Consider the following 19,015-nt stretch of genomic DNA (forward strand, 5'->3'; position numbering starts at 1 on the left):
CAAGTACCGTCAGCCATCTCTTGCAGTCTATTGATCTTCTTGCTCTTGGGTAACTCCCTGTCCATATCAGAGGTACAAGCAAACTGCTATGCTGAATCTTCAGGAGCCTTGGATTGTATCCACAAAGTTCTGCAGGCTCTTAAGAAAAATAATAATTCAAATTTTTTTTAACCTGCAAAAGTGCATTTATTATTTTTCCAAAAGGTGAACTTGCCCTTTTTTGAACTTTCAATATACTGTGTTCTGCTCAGAGCAGAAATGGTTTTTATTTTTATTTATTTTTTGACATAGATTGTCAGATCGTTGACATTCTTCAATAGTTTTGAAAGTTATCCAGTGTATTTTAATCCCAGAGGTTATATCTTTAGTGAGCATATCATTAACTCTGTGGATCCACAGGCACAGTGGAGAGTGTGTTTCTTTTTTTTTTTTTTTTCCATACTCGCATTAGTCAAAGCTGGATCGATGCAAGAAAATCTTACCTTAACTTTGTGAGGAGTTTGTACACACTTTTTTTGTTACTTTTAGTTATTGGTATCGCTTGCTTTTTCCTTTTTTGGCTTTTTATTTTTTATACTGATAAATTTAATCTTTTGCAGAAAGCTGCTTTCCTGGATGCCAATGTATGCCTCTTTGTTTTCGACTGCATATATTTCAATGGAGTTAACTTAATGGACAGGTGAGTGTCAGAACATTACATTGCGTTTTCCACCCTATAAATCCATTTCTAATATCTTATTTATATTTGTAATAGGCCATTGGTTGAGAGGCGAAAGTTTATGCGTGAAAATATGGTGGAAATCCCCAACCATATTCTGTTCTCGGAAATGAAACATGTCACGGTAAGTGGGATATCCATATACTTGCTGGACATTTTAGCAAGGATTGTTCTGATAAAAAGGGGGAGAAACCCTCTGGAGGAAAGGGCTGAATGTTGCGCATAGTCATTGGGCTATCTTGTTAACTTTATTTTTTCTGTTCTCATTGTGCAGGTTTTCCTAAAAGGCCTGAAAACCCATTTACTGTTCCCTTTTATGGTGTATGGGAACGGTGTTGGTTTTTCCCTGATATTAGCAGTACTTTAGAACATTATCCAAAGGACATCATATGATGTCCTGGAATTTGATTGGGGATATCTGAATGATGCTTGAGTCCTTTCTTTCTTTCTTTCTTTCTTTCTTTCTTTCTTTCTTTCTTTCTTTCTTTCTTTCTTTCTTTCTTTCTTTCTTTCTTTCTTTCTTTCTTTCTTTCTTTCTTTCTTTCTTTCTTTCTTTCTTTCTTTCTTTCTTTCTTTCTTTCTTTCTTTCTTTCTTTCTTTCTTTCTTTCTTTCTTTCTTTTTCAGCCTGGAGGAGAGATGTGGGGTCTTATAGACCCCACATCTCTCCATAAAGAGGACCCGTAGTGCACTATTCCAAGGGATGTTTTGCATTCCTTGTAATAGTAATAAGTGATCAAAAAAAAGTTTAGAGTGTAAACCTTTTAAGTGCCCCTGTTCCTGTGTGCCCACGCACAGAAGCAAATGCATACATAAGTTGCTCCCACATATGTAAACGGCATTCAAACCACATATGTGAGGTATCACCACGTGCGTTGGAACAACAATTCTAGCCCAAGACCACCTCTAACTCTAAACTTATACCTGTAAGAAAAATATAATGCGTCTCCTATGAAGATTTTTAAGTACCAAAGTTTGGTGGCATTCCATGAGTGTGCGCCATTTTAAAGCGTGACATTTTGGGTGTCTATCTACTCAGCATAACATCTGTCACATTATACAAAAAAATTTGGCTAACTTTACTGTGTAAAAAAAAATAGTTAAACTAGTAATCTGGCAAAGTGCTTGGCAGTCTAGCCTTTAGTGTGGGGATTTCGGTTTTGATGCTGTGCAGGGTCTGTATCTATAGTTAAGTTATAGTTATAGTTATAGTTATAGAGTTAAGAAGTTTTCATCTATTCCCTCTTAGTGGTAGAGTGTGGTGTGTTTTTTTTTTTTATTTTTTTTTCTCTTCCCTCTGAGCCCAACAATATGATTGTTACTTGGCATCTGATCAGCTTGAACTTGTGATTGCATTCTCAAATGTGTGACTGCATAATTTGTATACTACTAGTTAAATTTAAAGCATAAAGGAAATTTGTTTTATATAATATAAAACGGACGTTCCTGTGGTACAGTTATATTTTGTTTTGATATTTTGAAATTTTTTTTTTTTTACACAGAAAGCATCCGATTTGGCAGACATGATAACTCGAGTAATCAGGGAAGGTTTAGAAGGCCTTGTGCTAAAAGATATAAAGGTATGTCTAATCTGCAATTAAAAAACTCTTATAAAAACACTTTATATTAGCTAAATAGTTCTGCTCTACGCTTATTTTTTATTTTTTTTATTTTGCTCTTTACATCAAAATAAAAAAGGGTACATGTACAAATAAGAGCTTGTCCTTGGACCTGTAGTGGTTTTATATCTGACATACTAAGGGAACAGTTGCTTTTGTTGCCGGAGAGAAGACCGCTAAAGTGGAACTAAAATTGCAGATTCAACTGCCCAGGTCACCAGATAAACTAGCATTGGGAATTTCATCTTTATTTTTTCATCTAATTCTGCTCAGTAGCACAGGTAGGGTATGTATAGTCTGTGCTACGTTTCCGGCTTGCTTGCGATTCCTATATCCATTCTTCAGTCTTCTGGGGTGATGCCATTCTGCCTCTCCCTCAACACACCCTGCTCATGCGCTATATTATTTAGCAGCCACCCACATCTGACATTGCCATCACTGAATTGGAGTTTATCAAAGATTGTGCTAATTTCGGGGGTGGGGAAGTTGTGCAGGCAAGATTGGCTACAGAGTTAATACATTTTGGCAGTGGATTGGCACTACACAAGTTTGATCTAAAGTGGAGGAAAACAAAAACGCAATCTATTCGTTACAACTTATTATGTAGTAGCTGTAATATGTTTTTATTTGATTTTTTTTTTTTACCGTTTACCCTGTAAAGCTGACCATATGTGTAAGGCTGACCGCAGGGTAAGCCTGTATTTGTAGGAGGAGTCAGGCTGCATAAAGCCTGCCCTCCTCTGCCTCCTTCTCGTTGGACGTCGGGTCCCCCCCCTCACCCGCCTGAGCTCCACGTGGCGTGCCCAACCCCCGCCTGAGCTCCACGTGGCGTGCCCAACCCCCGCCTGAGCTCCACGTGGCGTGCCCAACCCCCGCCTGAGCTCCACGTGGCGTGCCCAACCCCCGCCTGAGCTCCACGTGGCGTGCCCAACCCCCGCCTGAGCTCCACGTGGCGTGCCCCCCCCCCCCCGCCTGAGCTCCACGTGGCGTGCCCCCCCCCCCCCCGCCTGAGCTCCACGTGGCGTGCCCCCCCCCCCCCCGCCTGAGCTCCACGTGGCGTGCCCCCCCCCCCCCGCCTGAGCTCCACGTGGCGTGCCCCCCCCCCCCCGCCTGAGCTCCACGTGGCGTGCCCCCCCCCCCCGCCTGAGCTCCACGTGGCGTGCCCCCCCCCCCCGCCTGAGCTCCACGTGGCGTGCCCCCCCCCCCCCCGCCTGAGCTCCACGTGGCGTGCCCCCCCCCCCCCCCGCCTGAGCTCCACGTGGCGTGCCCCCCCCGCCTGAGCTCCACGTGGCGTGCCCCCCCCCCGCCTGAGCTCCACGTGGCGTGCCCCCCCCCCCGCCTGAGCTCCACGTGGCGTGCCCCCCCCCCCGCCTGAGCTCCACGTGGCGTGCCCCCCCCCCCCCGCCTGAGCTCCACGTGGCGTGCCCCCCCCCCCCCGCCTGAGCTCCACGTGGCGTGCCCCCCCCTCCCCGCCTGAGCTCCACGTGGCGTGCCCCCCCCTCCCCGCCTGAGCTCCACGTGGCGTGCTCCCCCCCGCCTGAGCTCCACGTGGCGTTCTGGTGCAATAATATTCTCGTGCCATTCATGTTCTCGTGCTATGCACAGTTTTCTCATGCAGGTTTACGTTCTGGTGCATTTTATGGTTTTCCCATGCGATTCGGTCCCATGCGTTTCCGGTCTCAGGTCATTCACGTTTTCATAGCGGTCACGTTCTCAAAGCAGTTACGTTGTTATGCATTTGCGTTTTCATGCATTTGCATCTTCTTGCAGTTGCGTGTCTTTCTGTTGCGTTTTCTCGAGCAGTTGCGTTTTCTCGAGCAGTTGCGTTTCTCAGGCAGTTGCATCTTCAGGCATTTGCGTTTCTTGCATTTGCGTTTTCATGCAGTTATGTTTTGTTTCGTTTTACGTTTTTATACAGTTATGTTCTCGTTCATTTACATTCTCATGCAGTTATGTTCTCATTTCGTTTTCCGTTCTCATTCAATTTGACGTTTTCATGCTTGTTGGTTTCAAGCACGTTGCTTACGGTTCTTACGCAATTTTGTTTTTCATGCGATTTGGGTCTGTCATGTGATTTACTTTTCTTATGAAGTTGTTGTTTCTCATAAAATTTATGGTTTTCCATGCAATTTTACGGTTTCTCATGCAATTGCGTTTCTCGTGCGTTTTGTTGGCGGTTTAAACAATGTACAGTTCTTACGCATTTATGGTTCTCATGAATTTATGGTTCTCAGGCATGGTAAATTTCTCAGGCAATTTACGTGTTAGATGTTATTTACCTGTCTCACGCAACTTCTTGCGTTTCCCATGTTTCTGACGTTTCCCCATGTTTTTTATAGCATTTTCTGACGTTTCCGGTGGTTCTGACGTATTCCCGTGGTACAGTTGACGGTTCATGCAACTACGGTTTCTCATGCTTTTTTATGGTTTTCTCTCGCTTCTCTCGCTTTCCAGGTTTCTCTCGCTTTCCAGGTTTCTCTCGCTTTCCAGGTTTCTCTCGCTTTCCAGGTTTTCTCTCGCTTTCCAGGTTTTCTCTCGCTTTCCAGGTTTTCTCTCGCTTTCCAGGTTTTCTCTCGCTTTCCAGGTTTTCTCTCGCTTTCCAGGTTTTCTCTCGCTTTCCAGGTTTTCTCTCGCTTTCCAGGTTTTCTCTCGCTTTCCAGGTTTTCTCTCGCTTTCCAGGTTTTCTCTCGCTTTCCAGGTTTTCTCTCGCTTTCCAGGTTTTCTCTCGCTTTCCAGGTTTTCTCTCGCTTTCCAGGTTTTCTCTCGCTTTCCAGGTTTTCTCTCGCTTTCCAGGTTTTCTCTCGCTTTCCAGGTTTTCTCTCGCTTTCCAGGTTTTCTCTCGCTTTCCAGGTTTTCTCTCGCTTTCCAGGTTTTCTCTCGCTTTCCAGGTTTTCTCTCGCTTTCCAGGTTTTCTCTCGCTTTCCAGGTTTTCTCTCGCTTTCCAGGTTTTCTCTCGCTTTCCAGGTTTTCTCTCGCTTTCCAGGTTTTCTCTATCGCTTTCCAGGTTTTCTCTATCGCTTTCCAGCGTTATGCATTTTGCGTTTCATGCTTTTTTGGCATTTCATGTTTTGCGTTCTCATGCACTCATGTCCTCGTTTCGTTTTACGTTCTCATGCACCCATGTTCTTGTTTCATTTTAACATTTTCATACACATGTTCTCGTTTAGTTTACGTTCTCATGCATTTTATGTTCTCGTTTCGTTTTACGTTCTCATGCGATTATGTTCTCATTCGATTTGATGTTCTCATGCTTTGTTTTCACGCACGTTTCTCACTCGTTGTACGGTTTTACATGCAATTGCCGTTTTCCCAGGCATTTCAGTTTATGCAATTCACGGTTTCCATGCAGTTGGTGTTTCTTGAAGTTACGGTTCTTACGCAATTTTGTTTTTCATGTGATTTAGGTCTCATGTGATTTACATATGAAGTTGGTGTTTCTCATACATTTGATGGTTTTCCATGCAATTTTACAGTTTCTCATACAATTGCGTTCTCGTGTGTTTTGCTGGCAGTTGACGGTTTTTAAACGACTTACAGTTCTTGCGCTTTTATGGTGCTCATAAATTTTTGGTTATCAGGGTTTTTACGTTTCTCATGCAATTCACGTATCGGATGTATTGTTCATGGCTGTTATTTACGTGATGCAACTCCTTGTGTTTCCCTTGTTTCTGACGTTTCCCCATGTTTTTCTAGCATTTTCTGATGTATTTCCATGGTTTTGACGTATTCACATGTTTCCTTACGTGTTGTCCGGTGTTTCCTTCCGTATTTCCCATGTGCCGCACGTTTCATGTCTCATGCCTTTCATGTCATTACCCTTGTGTAGTTTCATGATTCTCAGGCTTTTTACGTTCCTCATGCTTGTTAGTGTCGGATGTATTGTACGTGTCTGATGCTATTTACGTGTCTCATGCATCTTCTTGCGTTTCCCATGTTTCTTTTGTTTCTCGTGTTTTCTTGCCTTTTCTCGTGTTCTTACATATTCCGATATGCCGCACGTTTTGTGTCTTATGCTTTTCTTTTCTCTTGTGTACCCCCCAGGGTTTTCTTTTGTGTTTTTCATCAATTTGTGAAGCCTGCATTTCCTAGGCAGGTCGTGTTTTCTAGCAGCCGCGGTTCTTAAGCCGCTCACGGTGATCAGTTCACGCTTCTCATGTTTTCGTTCAGTCACGTTCCCTTATCGCAGGTTTCGTTTTTGTCGCAGGTGTTTTTTGTTTGATCACGATTCTCTCGCTAGTTGTGTTCCTGATCAGTTGGGTGCCATTCCTCACTTTTTACTTTAATTTCCTAGCTGCGTCTCCGGCCAGGAGTTGTCCTGGGGTATGGAAGTTTGGTTAGTCAGGTTTTCACTGATCCACGGTTTCTACTGGCTCAGGGGCTTTCGTGGATCACGGGGCCCGGGCTAGTATCTGTAGGCTCGGGTCTCAGAAGCAGGTTTCCAGTGACACACTTTCTTGTCAGTTCCAGTTGTGGTAGATTGGTTTTCCATTTGGTTGGCACTGCAGCCTTGATCATTGGGTTTTGTTTTAAATTCCAGGAAAGCCCATGACACCGCTTGGCATGTTTCCAGGTTAGGTTTCCAGTCCTGATGGTGAAACGTCTAGTTCCCTTTGCTTTTCTGTTTTGTTTTAGTTTCCTTTTTTTGCCTCCTCCAGCTTGTATCAGCCTTCAGCACTTTCTGGGCGTATCCAGTTCAAGTCCCAGCATTTCATGTTGAATGATCGGTCAGGTTGTTTATTTTCGGCTTTTCCGTTTGAAGCCATCCAGGTCTCCAGCGGTGGGGACTCCCTGCTGTGCTTAGCTGACTTTCCATGGTGGGTTTCATTTTATGACGTTCACGTACTCTCAGGTTTATCTTGTGTTGGTCGCTGGGTTGGGCTCAAGGGGGTGCTTTAGCTGGCCTTGTGATTCCTGAAGCCAGGGGAGGGGCTACTACCTTTCTTAGCGTTTCCTTCTCTGCGGCAAAGGCATAACTCATTTGCCACCACTCAAGGTTAGACGTTATTCACTGGGTCATCTGGTTGTTGAGCTTTTTTTCCTACTGTGTTATTTTTTGGCCCCTTTAGGCATACTGACCACGTGACCTTTGGCACACTTCAGGTCTTTTTTCCTTGTTGCTCTTTGTTCCTTTCCTCATCATCCACAGAGTGACTCTGAGTACAAGTGTAAGGCTGACCGCAGGGTAAGCCTGTATTTGTAGGAGGAGTCAGGCTGCATAAAGCCTGCCCTCCTCTGCCTCCTTCTCGTTGGACGTCGGGTCTCGTATCCCACCCACCCATTCCCCTTTTTCTTTTAATGTCATTCTTTACATTTCATACTTGGGTATGCCCCCTTTAGGCATACTGACCACGTGACCTTTGGCACACTTCAGGTCTTTTTTCCTTGTTGCTCTTTGTTCCTTTCCTCATCATCCACAGAGTGACTCTGAGTACAAATGGATTGAACAAGGACTGGCAGAATTTCAGTCCATGTATGGGCAGGCTGGTTATACAGGAGTCTATCAACTTCTGGAAACTTTTGGAAAATTGTGCACTATCATTACTTCCAGCTATAGCCAGCTTTTCTAATCTGCGTATTCTGATGGCAGAGAAGTCTCCCTGCTGTCATAATACAAAAGCTCAGGGGGAGCACTTTTCTCTCAGCCAGCTCTAATATGTGAATGGGGGGGAAATCTGGTTCCCTTTTTTATTTTCATTTTCAACCCCTTGGTTGAAAAAAAAAAAATAAAAAAAATATTAACATATGGGTTGCCGAACACACTTTCTTTTCTTGTTTACCTATGCTCAACCCCCCTTCAGTATTCAGAGCAACAGAACAAGATTACAAACAACTTCCTCTGTCCATAACAAAGGTGGGCAGGGTCTTTTAGCCCTTGGATATTCTTGTAAATAGTTTAGGACAGGAAGTTATCAGCTGACCAGATTTCTGCCAAGCTTAACAAGTAGTTTTTGTACTTGCCAAACAGATATGACACTGCTTTCAGTGGTTGAAAAGGGGAGAAGTTAGTTTCTAGTATTTACTTCCCTTTTAATCTCTAGGAACAAACTAGTGTTTGCAATGCCCCAGTCTGATTGTACAAGTAGGATACAACACCCTATTTAGAATGACTGAAAATAACAAATATTATGTCTGCTTTTTGTCCTCTTTTGCCAACACAGTTTCTTTAGAATATAAAACCTTTAAAGTATATTCTCTCAAATTATATAAATGTATAAAAAAAGTATAGCTTTCTATTATTCATATGTTGCATAGTAAATGTGGCCCGTACCGTTTGTTTATTTTTTGCACGTTGCTGCAAATTTCCCTGGGTTCCAAATTCATACTAACCATGCAAAGCCATTAAAATCCTTGTGTTCTCAGTTTATATCCCAGCTAGGAAATGGCTGGACCTATTTTTTTTTTTTTTTTATTCTCCTATACTGTTTGGCGTCTCTGCCCAACTCTGCTGTGTTGATTTGACAGTGCAGTTCCACTGACAAAACGGGACACAGTCCCAGATTCTCTTCATGGGGCCCCTAGGGTCAGTTATGCAATGCATACTAGCATGTTATAAAATATTTACCTGTCATAATGTGCCCCTCCAGCGTTGCGCTGTCACTGATCCCACCAATCCATAGCGCTTCCATCTTGGCCCGTCTTCCTTTCGGTTCTGGCTGCTCAGCCGCAACATTGTCACTTCCTTGCATGCACAATCATTCATTCAGCTGAGCATGTGCATCTCAGTGTATGTACATTACAGCTGACAGGCAGGGGGGAGCATTTGACACTAGAGACGAATAGAGACGAATAGCGTCTTGCCTTTAGGCATGTTTTTAAAAAAGTGGGTTTTAATACACTTTAAAAGAAGATCAAGTGAAGGAAGGCTGTGAAGTCACAGGAGAAACCTCAAGATACAAAAAAGACCCCATTTTGCTTTGTGAAAAAACGGTTAAGTAATATTTTGTATATTAAAATGTACTGTTCACATATTTTTTTTTTAATCATTTAAATTTATTCTCCAGTCAATTTATGAGCCAGGAAAACGTCACTGGCTGAAGGTCAAAAAGGATTATTTGAATGAAGGCGCTATGGCTGACACTGCTGATCTTGCGGTTTTGGGAGCGTTTTATGGAAAAGGAGCAAATGGTAAGTGACCCTGAAAGTCTGTATAGTAATTATATTGTTGTTGGGTTTTATATACATGATATTGTTCCTTTCCAGGTGGTATAATGTCTGTATTCCTTATGGGATGTTATGACACAGAAAGTGGCAAGTGGTGCACAGTGACAAAATGCTCAGGTGGTTATGATGATGCGACGCTTGCCCGTTTACAGAAGGAGCTGGATATGGTCAAGATCAGCAAGGTTAGATTGGGGTATAAATGATCACATTACCTAACTTTGCTTTATCTATTGAATAAAGGCTAATTTCACCCAACACTGAAAATGTAGAATTTGAGCACTGGGGGCAGCAATAAAAAAAATACTCGCGACAGCCTCAAGTGTTTTTCTTTCTGTTGGAATGTCTTTGTAATGTAGAAGTAACTTGTGCTGCTGGCTCCTCGTCCAGAGCTCACCTGGTTCATAGGATCACTGTAGATGTGGGAGTTTGGAGAATTTCTGATCCTTACTGTATTTTAAAGCTAAACTTGGGGCATTGCGCAAAAAACACCCTTGCAGACCCTACAAGACTGTAAGGTTTAAAGCTTCAAGTCTAGGGGTAGAGAAATTAGGCAAGTATTACAGCTTATTTCTCAAACCAGCAGACTTCTCCTTTCTGATGCTTGAGGTTGTGGGCGGGCCCTCACTGTCCTTGAGTACAATGCAGGGCTATTGACCCTGCATTGTATGTGAGGACATCAGGATAATATCGCCAGCAAGAGAGCCTTAGAGAATAGGCTTCACTGGAGCAGTCACACAGCATGGATGAGGAAGACTGCTGGAGTTCACCATTTAAGATTTTATGCGGCAAGTTTAATTTTACATTTATGCATGCCATTCTCGCAATTGCATGTCCATTGCCTGGGGGGTACTTTAAAAAAAAAAAAAAATTTTATATATATATTTATGGTTTCCATAAACTGGACAGGAGGGAGGCGTTTGCATGTATGAATTGGGCATATCTCCATTTGAAAGACAGTCTTAGTGCTGTTTTGGGGCACCTATCTGGTTTGCATTTTACAAATTTTTAGTTATTTTTTTCTTTTCTTCAGGATCCGTCTAAAATTCCTTCATGGCTGAAAATCAACAAGAACTATTACCCAGACTTTATTATTCGGGATCCTGAGGTAATGATTTACTTTTTACTTTGGTCCTTTCACACGGCGTCATCAATTTTATTTTTTATTTTTTTTTTATTATTTTTTTTTAAACTGAATACTGATCCTGGTTACATTAGTTTGTACATATGTCTCTTCAGTTCAGAAACTAGTCATAGGTGATGAGTATAAACAAAAAATGTTTCTTGCTAAAAAGGTACATAGGGGAAAACAAACAAATGCACTCATTTCTTTACATCCCTTCAGATCTGTTTAAACGGGATGCAGACTTGCTCTGGTTACAAAAAACATACCTGAATGAATGTGGATGTAGGAGAGTGTTGATTATAGTGGATGTAGACGGAAGTTTAAAATAGAGGACCTTTGGGCGTGGGGCGCTTGTGTAACCCAGCTTACCTTGGAGAGCTCTGGAAACTCCTTGTCTAGCTCCCCTGGCCCCTCCTATGTGCAAGTCACACTGTGTCTATTGGGGGCACATGGTGGCCCGAGAATCCCAGTCAGATCTGCACTAGCCCGACTCGCTGTACAACCACTCCAGACTTGTGTTACCCCTGTTATCCTGGGTCTTATATGTGTGGTTTGTGTTGAAAGAATAAAGGGGCTCTTTCACTTCGTACAGTAATATTTCTGGACAATATCCCTCAAGAAATCCATGAAGACAAAGTCCAGCTTTCATGCTATATGGTTTGAAGTGGGTTGGGAGGGTGTGCCTGTATCCCATTGTTCTATTTCTGTCTGTCCTGGTAGCAAAGTATTATGGAGGGGGGGGGGCGCGCGCTTTCTCCAGCCACCCCTTCTAAAGACGGTCTATTGTTGGAAAGTTGAATACACCTGTGTCATGTTACTGATGGTAAAGTTTACCCCGCCCTATGTCATATGCAAAGAAGGTGGGGATTGTCCTAAGTGTAGATCTTTGTGCCCGTGTTTTGAATAAACAGTCCTGTGTTTCTCCACCCTATACTGATGCCTCGACAAGTGACTGGGTGGGCTAAGGGACCTTGGATCGTGCTGGTACCGGACAAAGGAAGTGTATACAGCAGACCTAATCCTGTTTAGGATGGGGGTCTGTGATGACCTCTTTACAAGATTAAAATATTATACTCTGATTTGACTGGATATATTTTTTAAATACCCACCACAAATGCAGTAAAGAACCTCCAATCTGCAATGCAAAAGCAGATCAGAAAAGCTTACTTTTTTTTTATTTTATTTTTTTATTTAAACTTTAAATTGTCACCTTGCAACTACAGCAATGCCTCCGGAACTCTTGCATCCCTTGTCATAATTTTGCACAGAGCTGGAAGTCGAAGTACTTTTATTCAGTGTTAAAGAAGCCTAATTTTCTAGTCTTTAGACTAAAGCAAGTCTTGTGTTCCTCCTTCTCATCGCAGTACTGAGACCGCTCAGGTGGTGGTACAGTTTTAGGCAGGCCCTTCGCAGCAGTCAGTTAGAAACTTCATTTTAAGAATGATTGTTTCATTTTCTGATTGTTACGGAAGTTTGTTTCGGCCACAGTAATGAGAAAATATGAAGGGGCAGGATGGAAAATCTTTTCAAATTTCACAATCAAATGTTAAAATAAAATACAATTTTGAAGGATGTTTGTCCAGTGATCGACTGTAGAAAATATTTGTGTACAAATATTCATTCAAAAATCTATTGGTGTATAATGGCCAACTTTAAGGCTTATCAGTTTCTTTGGATCATGAGCAGGGAAGAATATATACAATAAAGGGTGCTGAAGTCCTTGGGATTTTTTATTTTTTATTTTTTTTGATGTTTTTGTTTTTTTCTTTTAAAAGAATGTATCGCTGTGATATATAAAGTGACCCACGCCATGTAGGTACTTTACTGTGTTTTTTTTTGTTTTTAAAGCCTACCACTGCGCAATGCAGTGGTGTGGACCGGCCACAACAGAGACCAGGCATTTTGCCTTGTCCTGTGTGTATGACTACTGGAATAACCACCCAACACAGTCCAACAGCACCTGATGTAAATGGAACCTTAGTGTACTGTGAGGCGCAGAGGTATTCTGAGTCTGTCACATCAGTGCAGGGAGGGGGCTCTGCTACAAACTTTCTCAATCAGATGAACCTGGCTTTATGAAAGTTGTGTGTCTTGTGGAAGACTGGGCATAACACACTGGTGTGCCTTCTGCATTGCCATTCAATTGGTGCACAGTATGGAGGTGAGGGGCAGAAAGCTAAAGAGTTGTACTTTTTTCTACCAGAAGCAGATAGGGCAGTAACAGGTGAGGCCGGAGTTCTGCTTTAAATACTTCTAGGTATGCCTGTGCTTTAACTGCTAGTGTGTTAGGCCCTGTACACATCTAGCAATTTTGAGATCATGGGCAGGATGTCCATGATTCAGCCCGTGATTTCAAATTTTTCACTGCAATACTGACAAAAGGCAGCACGTTTTGTATGCCTTTAATTTTTAATGGCCCCTAAAACGCAGTGCGGTTTTGCCACTTTAAGCTTCTCACCTAAAAAGGAGCAGGCGCTTTTTGGGCAACAAGCATCGTGCGATGCATTTTGCCACGTGACCATTGTGGCATTACTCCACTGTTTTTTGGCATAGTGAAAATTTTAATAGAGTGCACACACAACGTGTGCTGTGTTTTGCCAGCATTGCAATGGGATTTGGAATCCTGGGCAAAGTTGCGGCGAGAACAGTATTGATTTTCTAACCATTTTCCTTCAAATCTAATGGATGTGGAGATTGATTAAAACCTGGTATTTTTTTTTTTATTACTCCCTCTGCCCCCAATAGGGAAATTCACCCGCTCAGTTTTAATCTGTTTGCCATTCACCTCAAAAGTGAAAGGTAAAAGATCTCAAATTGTGGGTTGTTCCCAGAACAGTACTAGAAGGGAAATCTTCCAATGGAGGACACTAGTTCTAATGACCTGTATGCTCCTACGGATTTGCTTTTATTTGCAGGGATCACTTCCTGGTTTGTCTGAGACAGGAAGATGATTAAACCCCAGTAGGGCACAAATGGCAGGAAAATCTAACAGGGATTACAAACCTCCCTTACGCTGTCCAAAATAAAAGAAAAAATAACATTTATAGTACAGACAAATGTCGTTTTAAAGCAGATGGGGAGAATGTGTGCTCAATATGTCGGTCATCAAGCTACCATTGACAAATTTTTCATGAGCGTTATTCGTTGTTCTCTGTTCTCAGAATGCCCCTATCTGGGAGATCACAGGAGCAGAGTTCTCTAAGGCAGAGGCCCACACAGCTGGTGGAATTTCTATTCGTTTTCCGCGTTGCACCCGCTTCCGTGATGACAAAGACTGGAAAACAGCCACCACTTTACAGCAGCTAAAGGTAAGAGAAACACAGAAAATTGCTGGACAAGTATCTAGAATTCTTGCAAAGGGTTATGATATGCATTTTAAAACCTGAATGGGACTTCTACACTGCAATGGCATCTGACATGCGCAGTGGACAGTAGATATCAGTTTAGCTCTTTTTTATTTTTTTTATTTATAAAATCTGAACTTTTTTTAAGGTTAATCTTTTAGAAAATTGGATGAAACAAACTGAACACCTAATGTAAAAAAATCTATAAGCTGAGGTGGTCTTTAGTGAAACCCACAAGGCAACAAACCAGTCATAGAAATGGGCAGATGAACCTATATTTTTATATACCCAACTTTTCCCGTAAAAGTAGAACTTGTTTCTTCCTGTTTCCCAGTGTTGCTGTTGGTCAGCAAGTCGGTTCATTGTATTGAAGAACCAATAGCTCAGTTTTTTTTTTTTTTTTTTTTTTTTTGAGGAGGAATTTTGGGTGAGTGTTTTTTTACTTGGAGGCGCCATCAACGTAAAGAAGGGTTTTGGTAAAATTATGCATGGATCCAGCCCTGAGTCTGTCCCACCTACTAGTGCTCCCAATGCAGGCACTCCCTCTGCTTCCTATTGCTCCCACTCTATCAGTCTTTTGTTTTAGCTATGATTTTCTCTTTTTTGCTGTCTCTTCCCTTTCAGGAACTTTATCTGGTCTCAAAGGAGACGTCTGATTTCACTGTTGCTGCCACATCATCTCAGGATGAGGAAGGCTCTTCTGAGAGCAGCAGTCGGGACAATGAAGGCAATTCCAGACCACCTACGCCAAGTGGCTCTGTAAAGAAGCCAAAAACCTCAAGTTCTAAATCACCTGGCAAAGATAAAAGAAATGATAGTAAGCAGTATTCTTTATTCCACATATTTTTTACAGTTGGTTGTGCTGGTCATGTAAGTAACAGACTTGCTCAGGTTAGAATTGCCACAAAAGTGCTACTTGCAGCAGTAAATGGAACTGGAATAGATAGTGTGTCTGGAGTAGTTCAGACAATTTTTAAATCCATTGGTTTGTTGCTAGTCGCAATAATATTCGGCTACCAGGAGATGGTAGAGTTTTATTTTCTTTGAATTGTGTACATTTAGGTGGCAAAATTCCCCAACCAAAGAAAAAAGATGAACCAGCTAAAGCAGAGAAGAGGAAAATTGTATCGCCTCCATCTGTTGACACTAAAAAGGCAAGTAGTTGGGTGGTGCTTCCCTTTTTTTTTTTTTTTTTTTTTAAACGGCTTGTGTTTTTACGTGGCTCGTTTTTAGTTTTTTGTTCAACATAAATGTAACATGACACAAGTGCATATTTTTTACGTGGCTTGTTTTCGTTTTGGTTTTGTTCAACATAAATGTAACATAAAACAAGTGCATATTTTTCCACAGGCAAAACTCTCCAGTGCTAGTAATGGGAATGGGAATAGTGCAGCACAGCCATCATCCACCACTAAAGTAAGTATATGTCAGACGTTCTTAATCTCCCATACCTTTTTTCTGAATGCTTTACTTTGTATTTCAGTGTAAGCAGAAGCTTCAGAACTGTAGGGGCTGCAGTGCAGAGGTGTGGGAGTTGTCATTACTGATCTTTCCTTACAAAAGGACTAGCGCTATTCTTGGTGTAGTCAATAAAGAAGCCACACTCTTACTAGATTTCTACCGTCATCATGTAATGAATAGAGAACATGGCAGAGGATCGCTAAATAGAAGAACAAAAAAAAAAAACTTTTGGATTACTAGATGTAATTCTTTACAATTTACAGAGGCTTGCGATTTAATCATCGCTTAAATATAAGCACACTTTGCTTACAGCCAGCAACATTCTTCCTGCCAGTCTGTTATATAGGTAAACCTAGATTGATTCCATCATTCTCTAAGGCCTGTTTCACACGGTTTTCATCTTGTATAAGAGCAGTGTGAACAGCCAGCTTTGACAAAGTATTTGCAGAGCTTTCAGCAAGCTTTGAAGCTTTTAAAGTACCATTCAACTCCCAGTTTGTAAATGTTGAACACAGATCCTAATGGGAGTCTTGATTGCCACTTTAAGCCAGCTGCTAGTAGGCTCCGCAGAGTTTCAATGAGCTTTAAGTAGTGTTAAAGCTTGCTAACTGTGTTCAACATTTACAAACTGGAGCTGAATGGTACTTTAAAAGCTTTAACAAAGGTCTGCAAATGATTTGTCAAACTTGCTGTTCACTGTGCTTATACAAGCTTAAGTCTGTGCGAAAACAGGTCTTATTACTGAGCATTTATGATATGTTTTATGAAGCATTGACAACTTTAAGAATTTATAAATGCCTTGAAAGTGTTGCTTTTTTAGTGGGAAGTGCTTAAAGGGGAAGAGATGTAGAGGGAATTATTAACTTTTGAGGTGTGGTTAGGTTGTTGTGTAATGGCAGTCATTTTTGTGAATTCTTTGCAAGTTGGATTCATATACTTCGATTTCTCTGACCTTTTAACTTGGTCCGGTTCAGCTTTGCTGAAAGATCTTTGGCACTGGCAATAATGCTCAATGCCTCTGCTCCTGCCTGGCACTGTCAGTATTGCTGGCTGGCATGTTTCTTTTCCCTGCACACAGAGGGTGTTATCACCCAGGTGTTCTGTACAAACAGAAAGTGACTGGAGCTGCTCTGTTCTAGTTCTCTGTTTCACAGTGCATTCTGAAATAGAGGAGCCTCCACTGCCTCTCCCCCAGCTCTTTATACATGCTTCACTAACAGGCCATAAGACACCATAGCGCTTTGTTTTGACAGTGATTCTGCCTGCAAAACAAACGCCGCAATACATGGGATGCATTTGCGATCCCCGTTACTTTGGCACAAAATTGCAGTGCGATTTTGCTGCATTTGTCACCCCAAGGAATTGTGGTCAAGTTACACAAACTTGAACTTTTTGGGCATCGGGCACCCCCACAATTTTGTTTGTCACACAAATCATTGTAAAATTGTGCAATCGCAGTAAAATCGCGTTGTGATTTTGGTGCCATTCAAAATAACGGGGATAGCAAGGGCGTCCCTTGATTTGCGGCGTTTCTGCCTGGTTTGGTTACAGAGCATTACCATTGCAATCAACAGAGGCAGCTCACAAGTGTTGATACCTCATAAAAGCCATATGCTGCTTAGTTTTAACACAACACTGTGATTTTGTTTAAGAAGATCTTGTGTGTTACAGCATTATGTAGTGCAACTGTAATATTCATGGCATGCAATGGAGAGAGGGCTTTAAAAATGTTGCACCAAACGCATGGTTTTGATGGGTGAGGACACCCATGCGATCAGATTCCATTGAGTCAGGGGGCGGAGGAATCCATGCACTACTTTTTTATTTATTTTTGTGTAACGTATCTCCGGTCTCAAACTGGAGTCTCTTAGGATCCCCTGTAGTATGTTCAATCTAACAGTTTTCTCTAGTATTATATGTGCCCCTTTGAAAATTCTAAGGGCTGCACTTTAGTTTGACTGCCATTACTATAATATATATATATATATATATATATATATATATATATATATATATATATATATATATATATATATATATATATATATATATATATACACTTGTTTCTAGATTCTGATTTTGTTTGTGCAGTAAATACATAGGTCTTCTCTTGAAAGCTCTTGGTTTGTTTACAATCCCTTTTTATTTTTTATTTTTTGCATTAGCTCAGTTTGCAGCATGTGTGTGTGTGTTGTTGTGTTTTTTTTTTTTTTTTTTTTTTGTGCTACTCATAGGGCTTTATTAAATAGACTGAAGTCCTCATTAGGTGACTTTGCCAGGTCTCAACCTCTATTTGCAATTTCCTTTTTTATTTTTAGACCCTTCTGGATATATTCACAGGAGTAAGGCTTTATCTGCCTGCTTCACTTGAGGAATTTTCAAAATTGCGCCGCTACTTCGTTGCCTATGACGGTGATCTTGTTCCAGAATTTGATGTTCCTTCTGCCACACATGTGATGGGTGATGTTCCTGAATGTGCTGAGGATGCCAAACATGTGACACCCCGCTGGATATGGGAATGCATTAGACGCAGGAGGCTAGTAGTGCCTTGCTGATGGCTCTGGGGACCCTCTGTTATATCAATGATATCATGTTTACAGGACTAAACAAGTACTCACAAATTAGTCATGGTTAAAGACCTGACTATGAAATATGCTAGGTAATGTCTTTTTATGATCACAATTGGTACTCTAGTTTAATGGAGACTTCCCTGAAGGTACATGATCTGATGTCTGTCCTAAAAGCTCCCAAAGCCATCTATCCCTTGGTTTACCCAGATTGCTTGGGTAAGAGTATATACTATGTGCCATTGTTGAATCGTTGCAGCATTGTTCTGCACTTGTAAATCTGTTTTGTCAATTAAAAACAAATTTTGTTTTATCTCATTGACTGGTGCACGGCCATCTAGAATACTAATTTTTTAACTGGAGAAAAATATTTTTGTAGGACACCAATGCTTTTACAGGTTTAGATATAGATAATTGCATATTTTTGTGTGTGACTGCTGAGTTGATATGTGCAGTGGCCAACTACTGCAAAAATGCTTGTATTTAATAAGCCATCTAGACCAACCCTGTCTAGTTCTTCAGGTAGGGACTAGAGATCTAATTTTTTTTATTTTTTTTTCTACAGTGATGTTCTGTTGCAGAGTATTTGTGGATGTATTAAATATCTGAATCACTGTGAAGCTTTTTTTTTTTTTTTTTTTTTTTTTTTTCTAAATTTTAATGGGTCTTGAAGTTTGTTCCTACCATCCTTACATTCTTGGTAAAGGTTTAAAAAAATGTTATCAAAATTTTATTAGGAATAGCCAGCTATTTTTTATTTTGGTGTATAAGCAAATTGGCTGTGGTATGTGTGCTAGTCCTGAAAATGTGACTACTATATTATAGTTCAGTGTGTCCATTTTACAGTGTGCAGGTGGCTTTTTTTTTTGTTTTTGTTTTTTTTCCCCTTGCCATTTGTATACAGGATATTGGAGGTTTCATAGAAGGCTGTATTCACTAGGACAATGACTGCTCAGTCTCATTGAGCTGAAGAATGTGTGTTATTCACTGCAGGTATTGCTGTTGAAAGCTTAATGTATCCATT

General features: G+C 41.3%; 1 protein-coding gene across 1 annotated transcript in view; it reads left to right on the plus strand.

The window, feature by feature from the left end:
• The window catches only part of LIG3 (DNA ligase 3), a 50,494-nt gene extending 32,190 nt beyond the window's left edge, over positions 1 to 18,304 (plus strand). Inside the window, exons 11-21 of the mRNA XM_077482286.1 lie at positions 600 to 679; positions 755 to 842; positions 2,219 to 2,296; positions 9,337 to 9,460; positions 9,536 to 9,678; positions 10,527 to 10,601; positions 13,781 to 13,927; positions 14,588 to 14,780; positions 15,026 to 15,117; positions 15,314 to 15,379; positions 17,743 to 18,304. Of these exons, the coding sequence (XP_077338412.1) occupies positions 600 to 679; positions 755 to 842; positions 2,219 to 2,296; positions 9,337 to 9,460; positions 9,536 to 9,678; positions 10,527 to 10,601; positions 13,781 to 13,927; positions 14,588 to 14,780; positions 15,026 to 15,117; positions 15,314 to 15,379; positions 17,743 to 17,979 (1,323 nt within the window). The 3' untranslated portion in view covers positions 17,980 to 18,304. The remainder of the gene's footprint in view (positions 1 to 599; positions 680 to 754; positions 843 to 2,218; positions 2,297 to 9,336; positions 9,461 to 9,535; positions 9,679 to 10,526; positions 10,602 to 13,780; positions 13,928 to 14,587; positions 14,781 to 15,025; positions 15,118 to 15,313; positions 15,380 to 17,742) is intronic.
• The last annotated feature ends 711 nt before the right edge of the window (positions 18,305 to 19,015 follow it).

This window comes from Lithobates pipiens, unplaced genomic scaffold (assembly GCF_037356315.1).
Source record: "Lithobates pipiens isolate NorthernLeopardFrog02 unplaced genomic scaffold, aLitPip1_a1.2 Scaffold_16, whole genome shotgun sequence".
Taxonomy (NCBI): domain Eukaryota; kingdom Metazoa; phylum Chordata; class Amphibia; order Anura; family Ranidae; genus Lithobates; species Lithobates pipiens.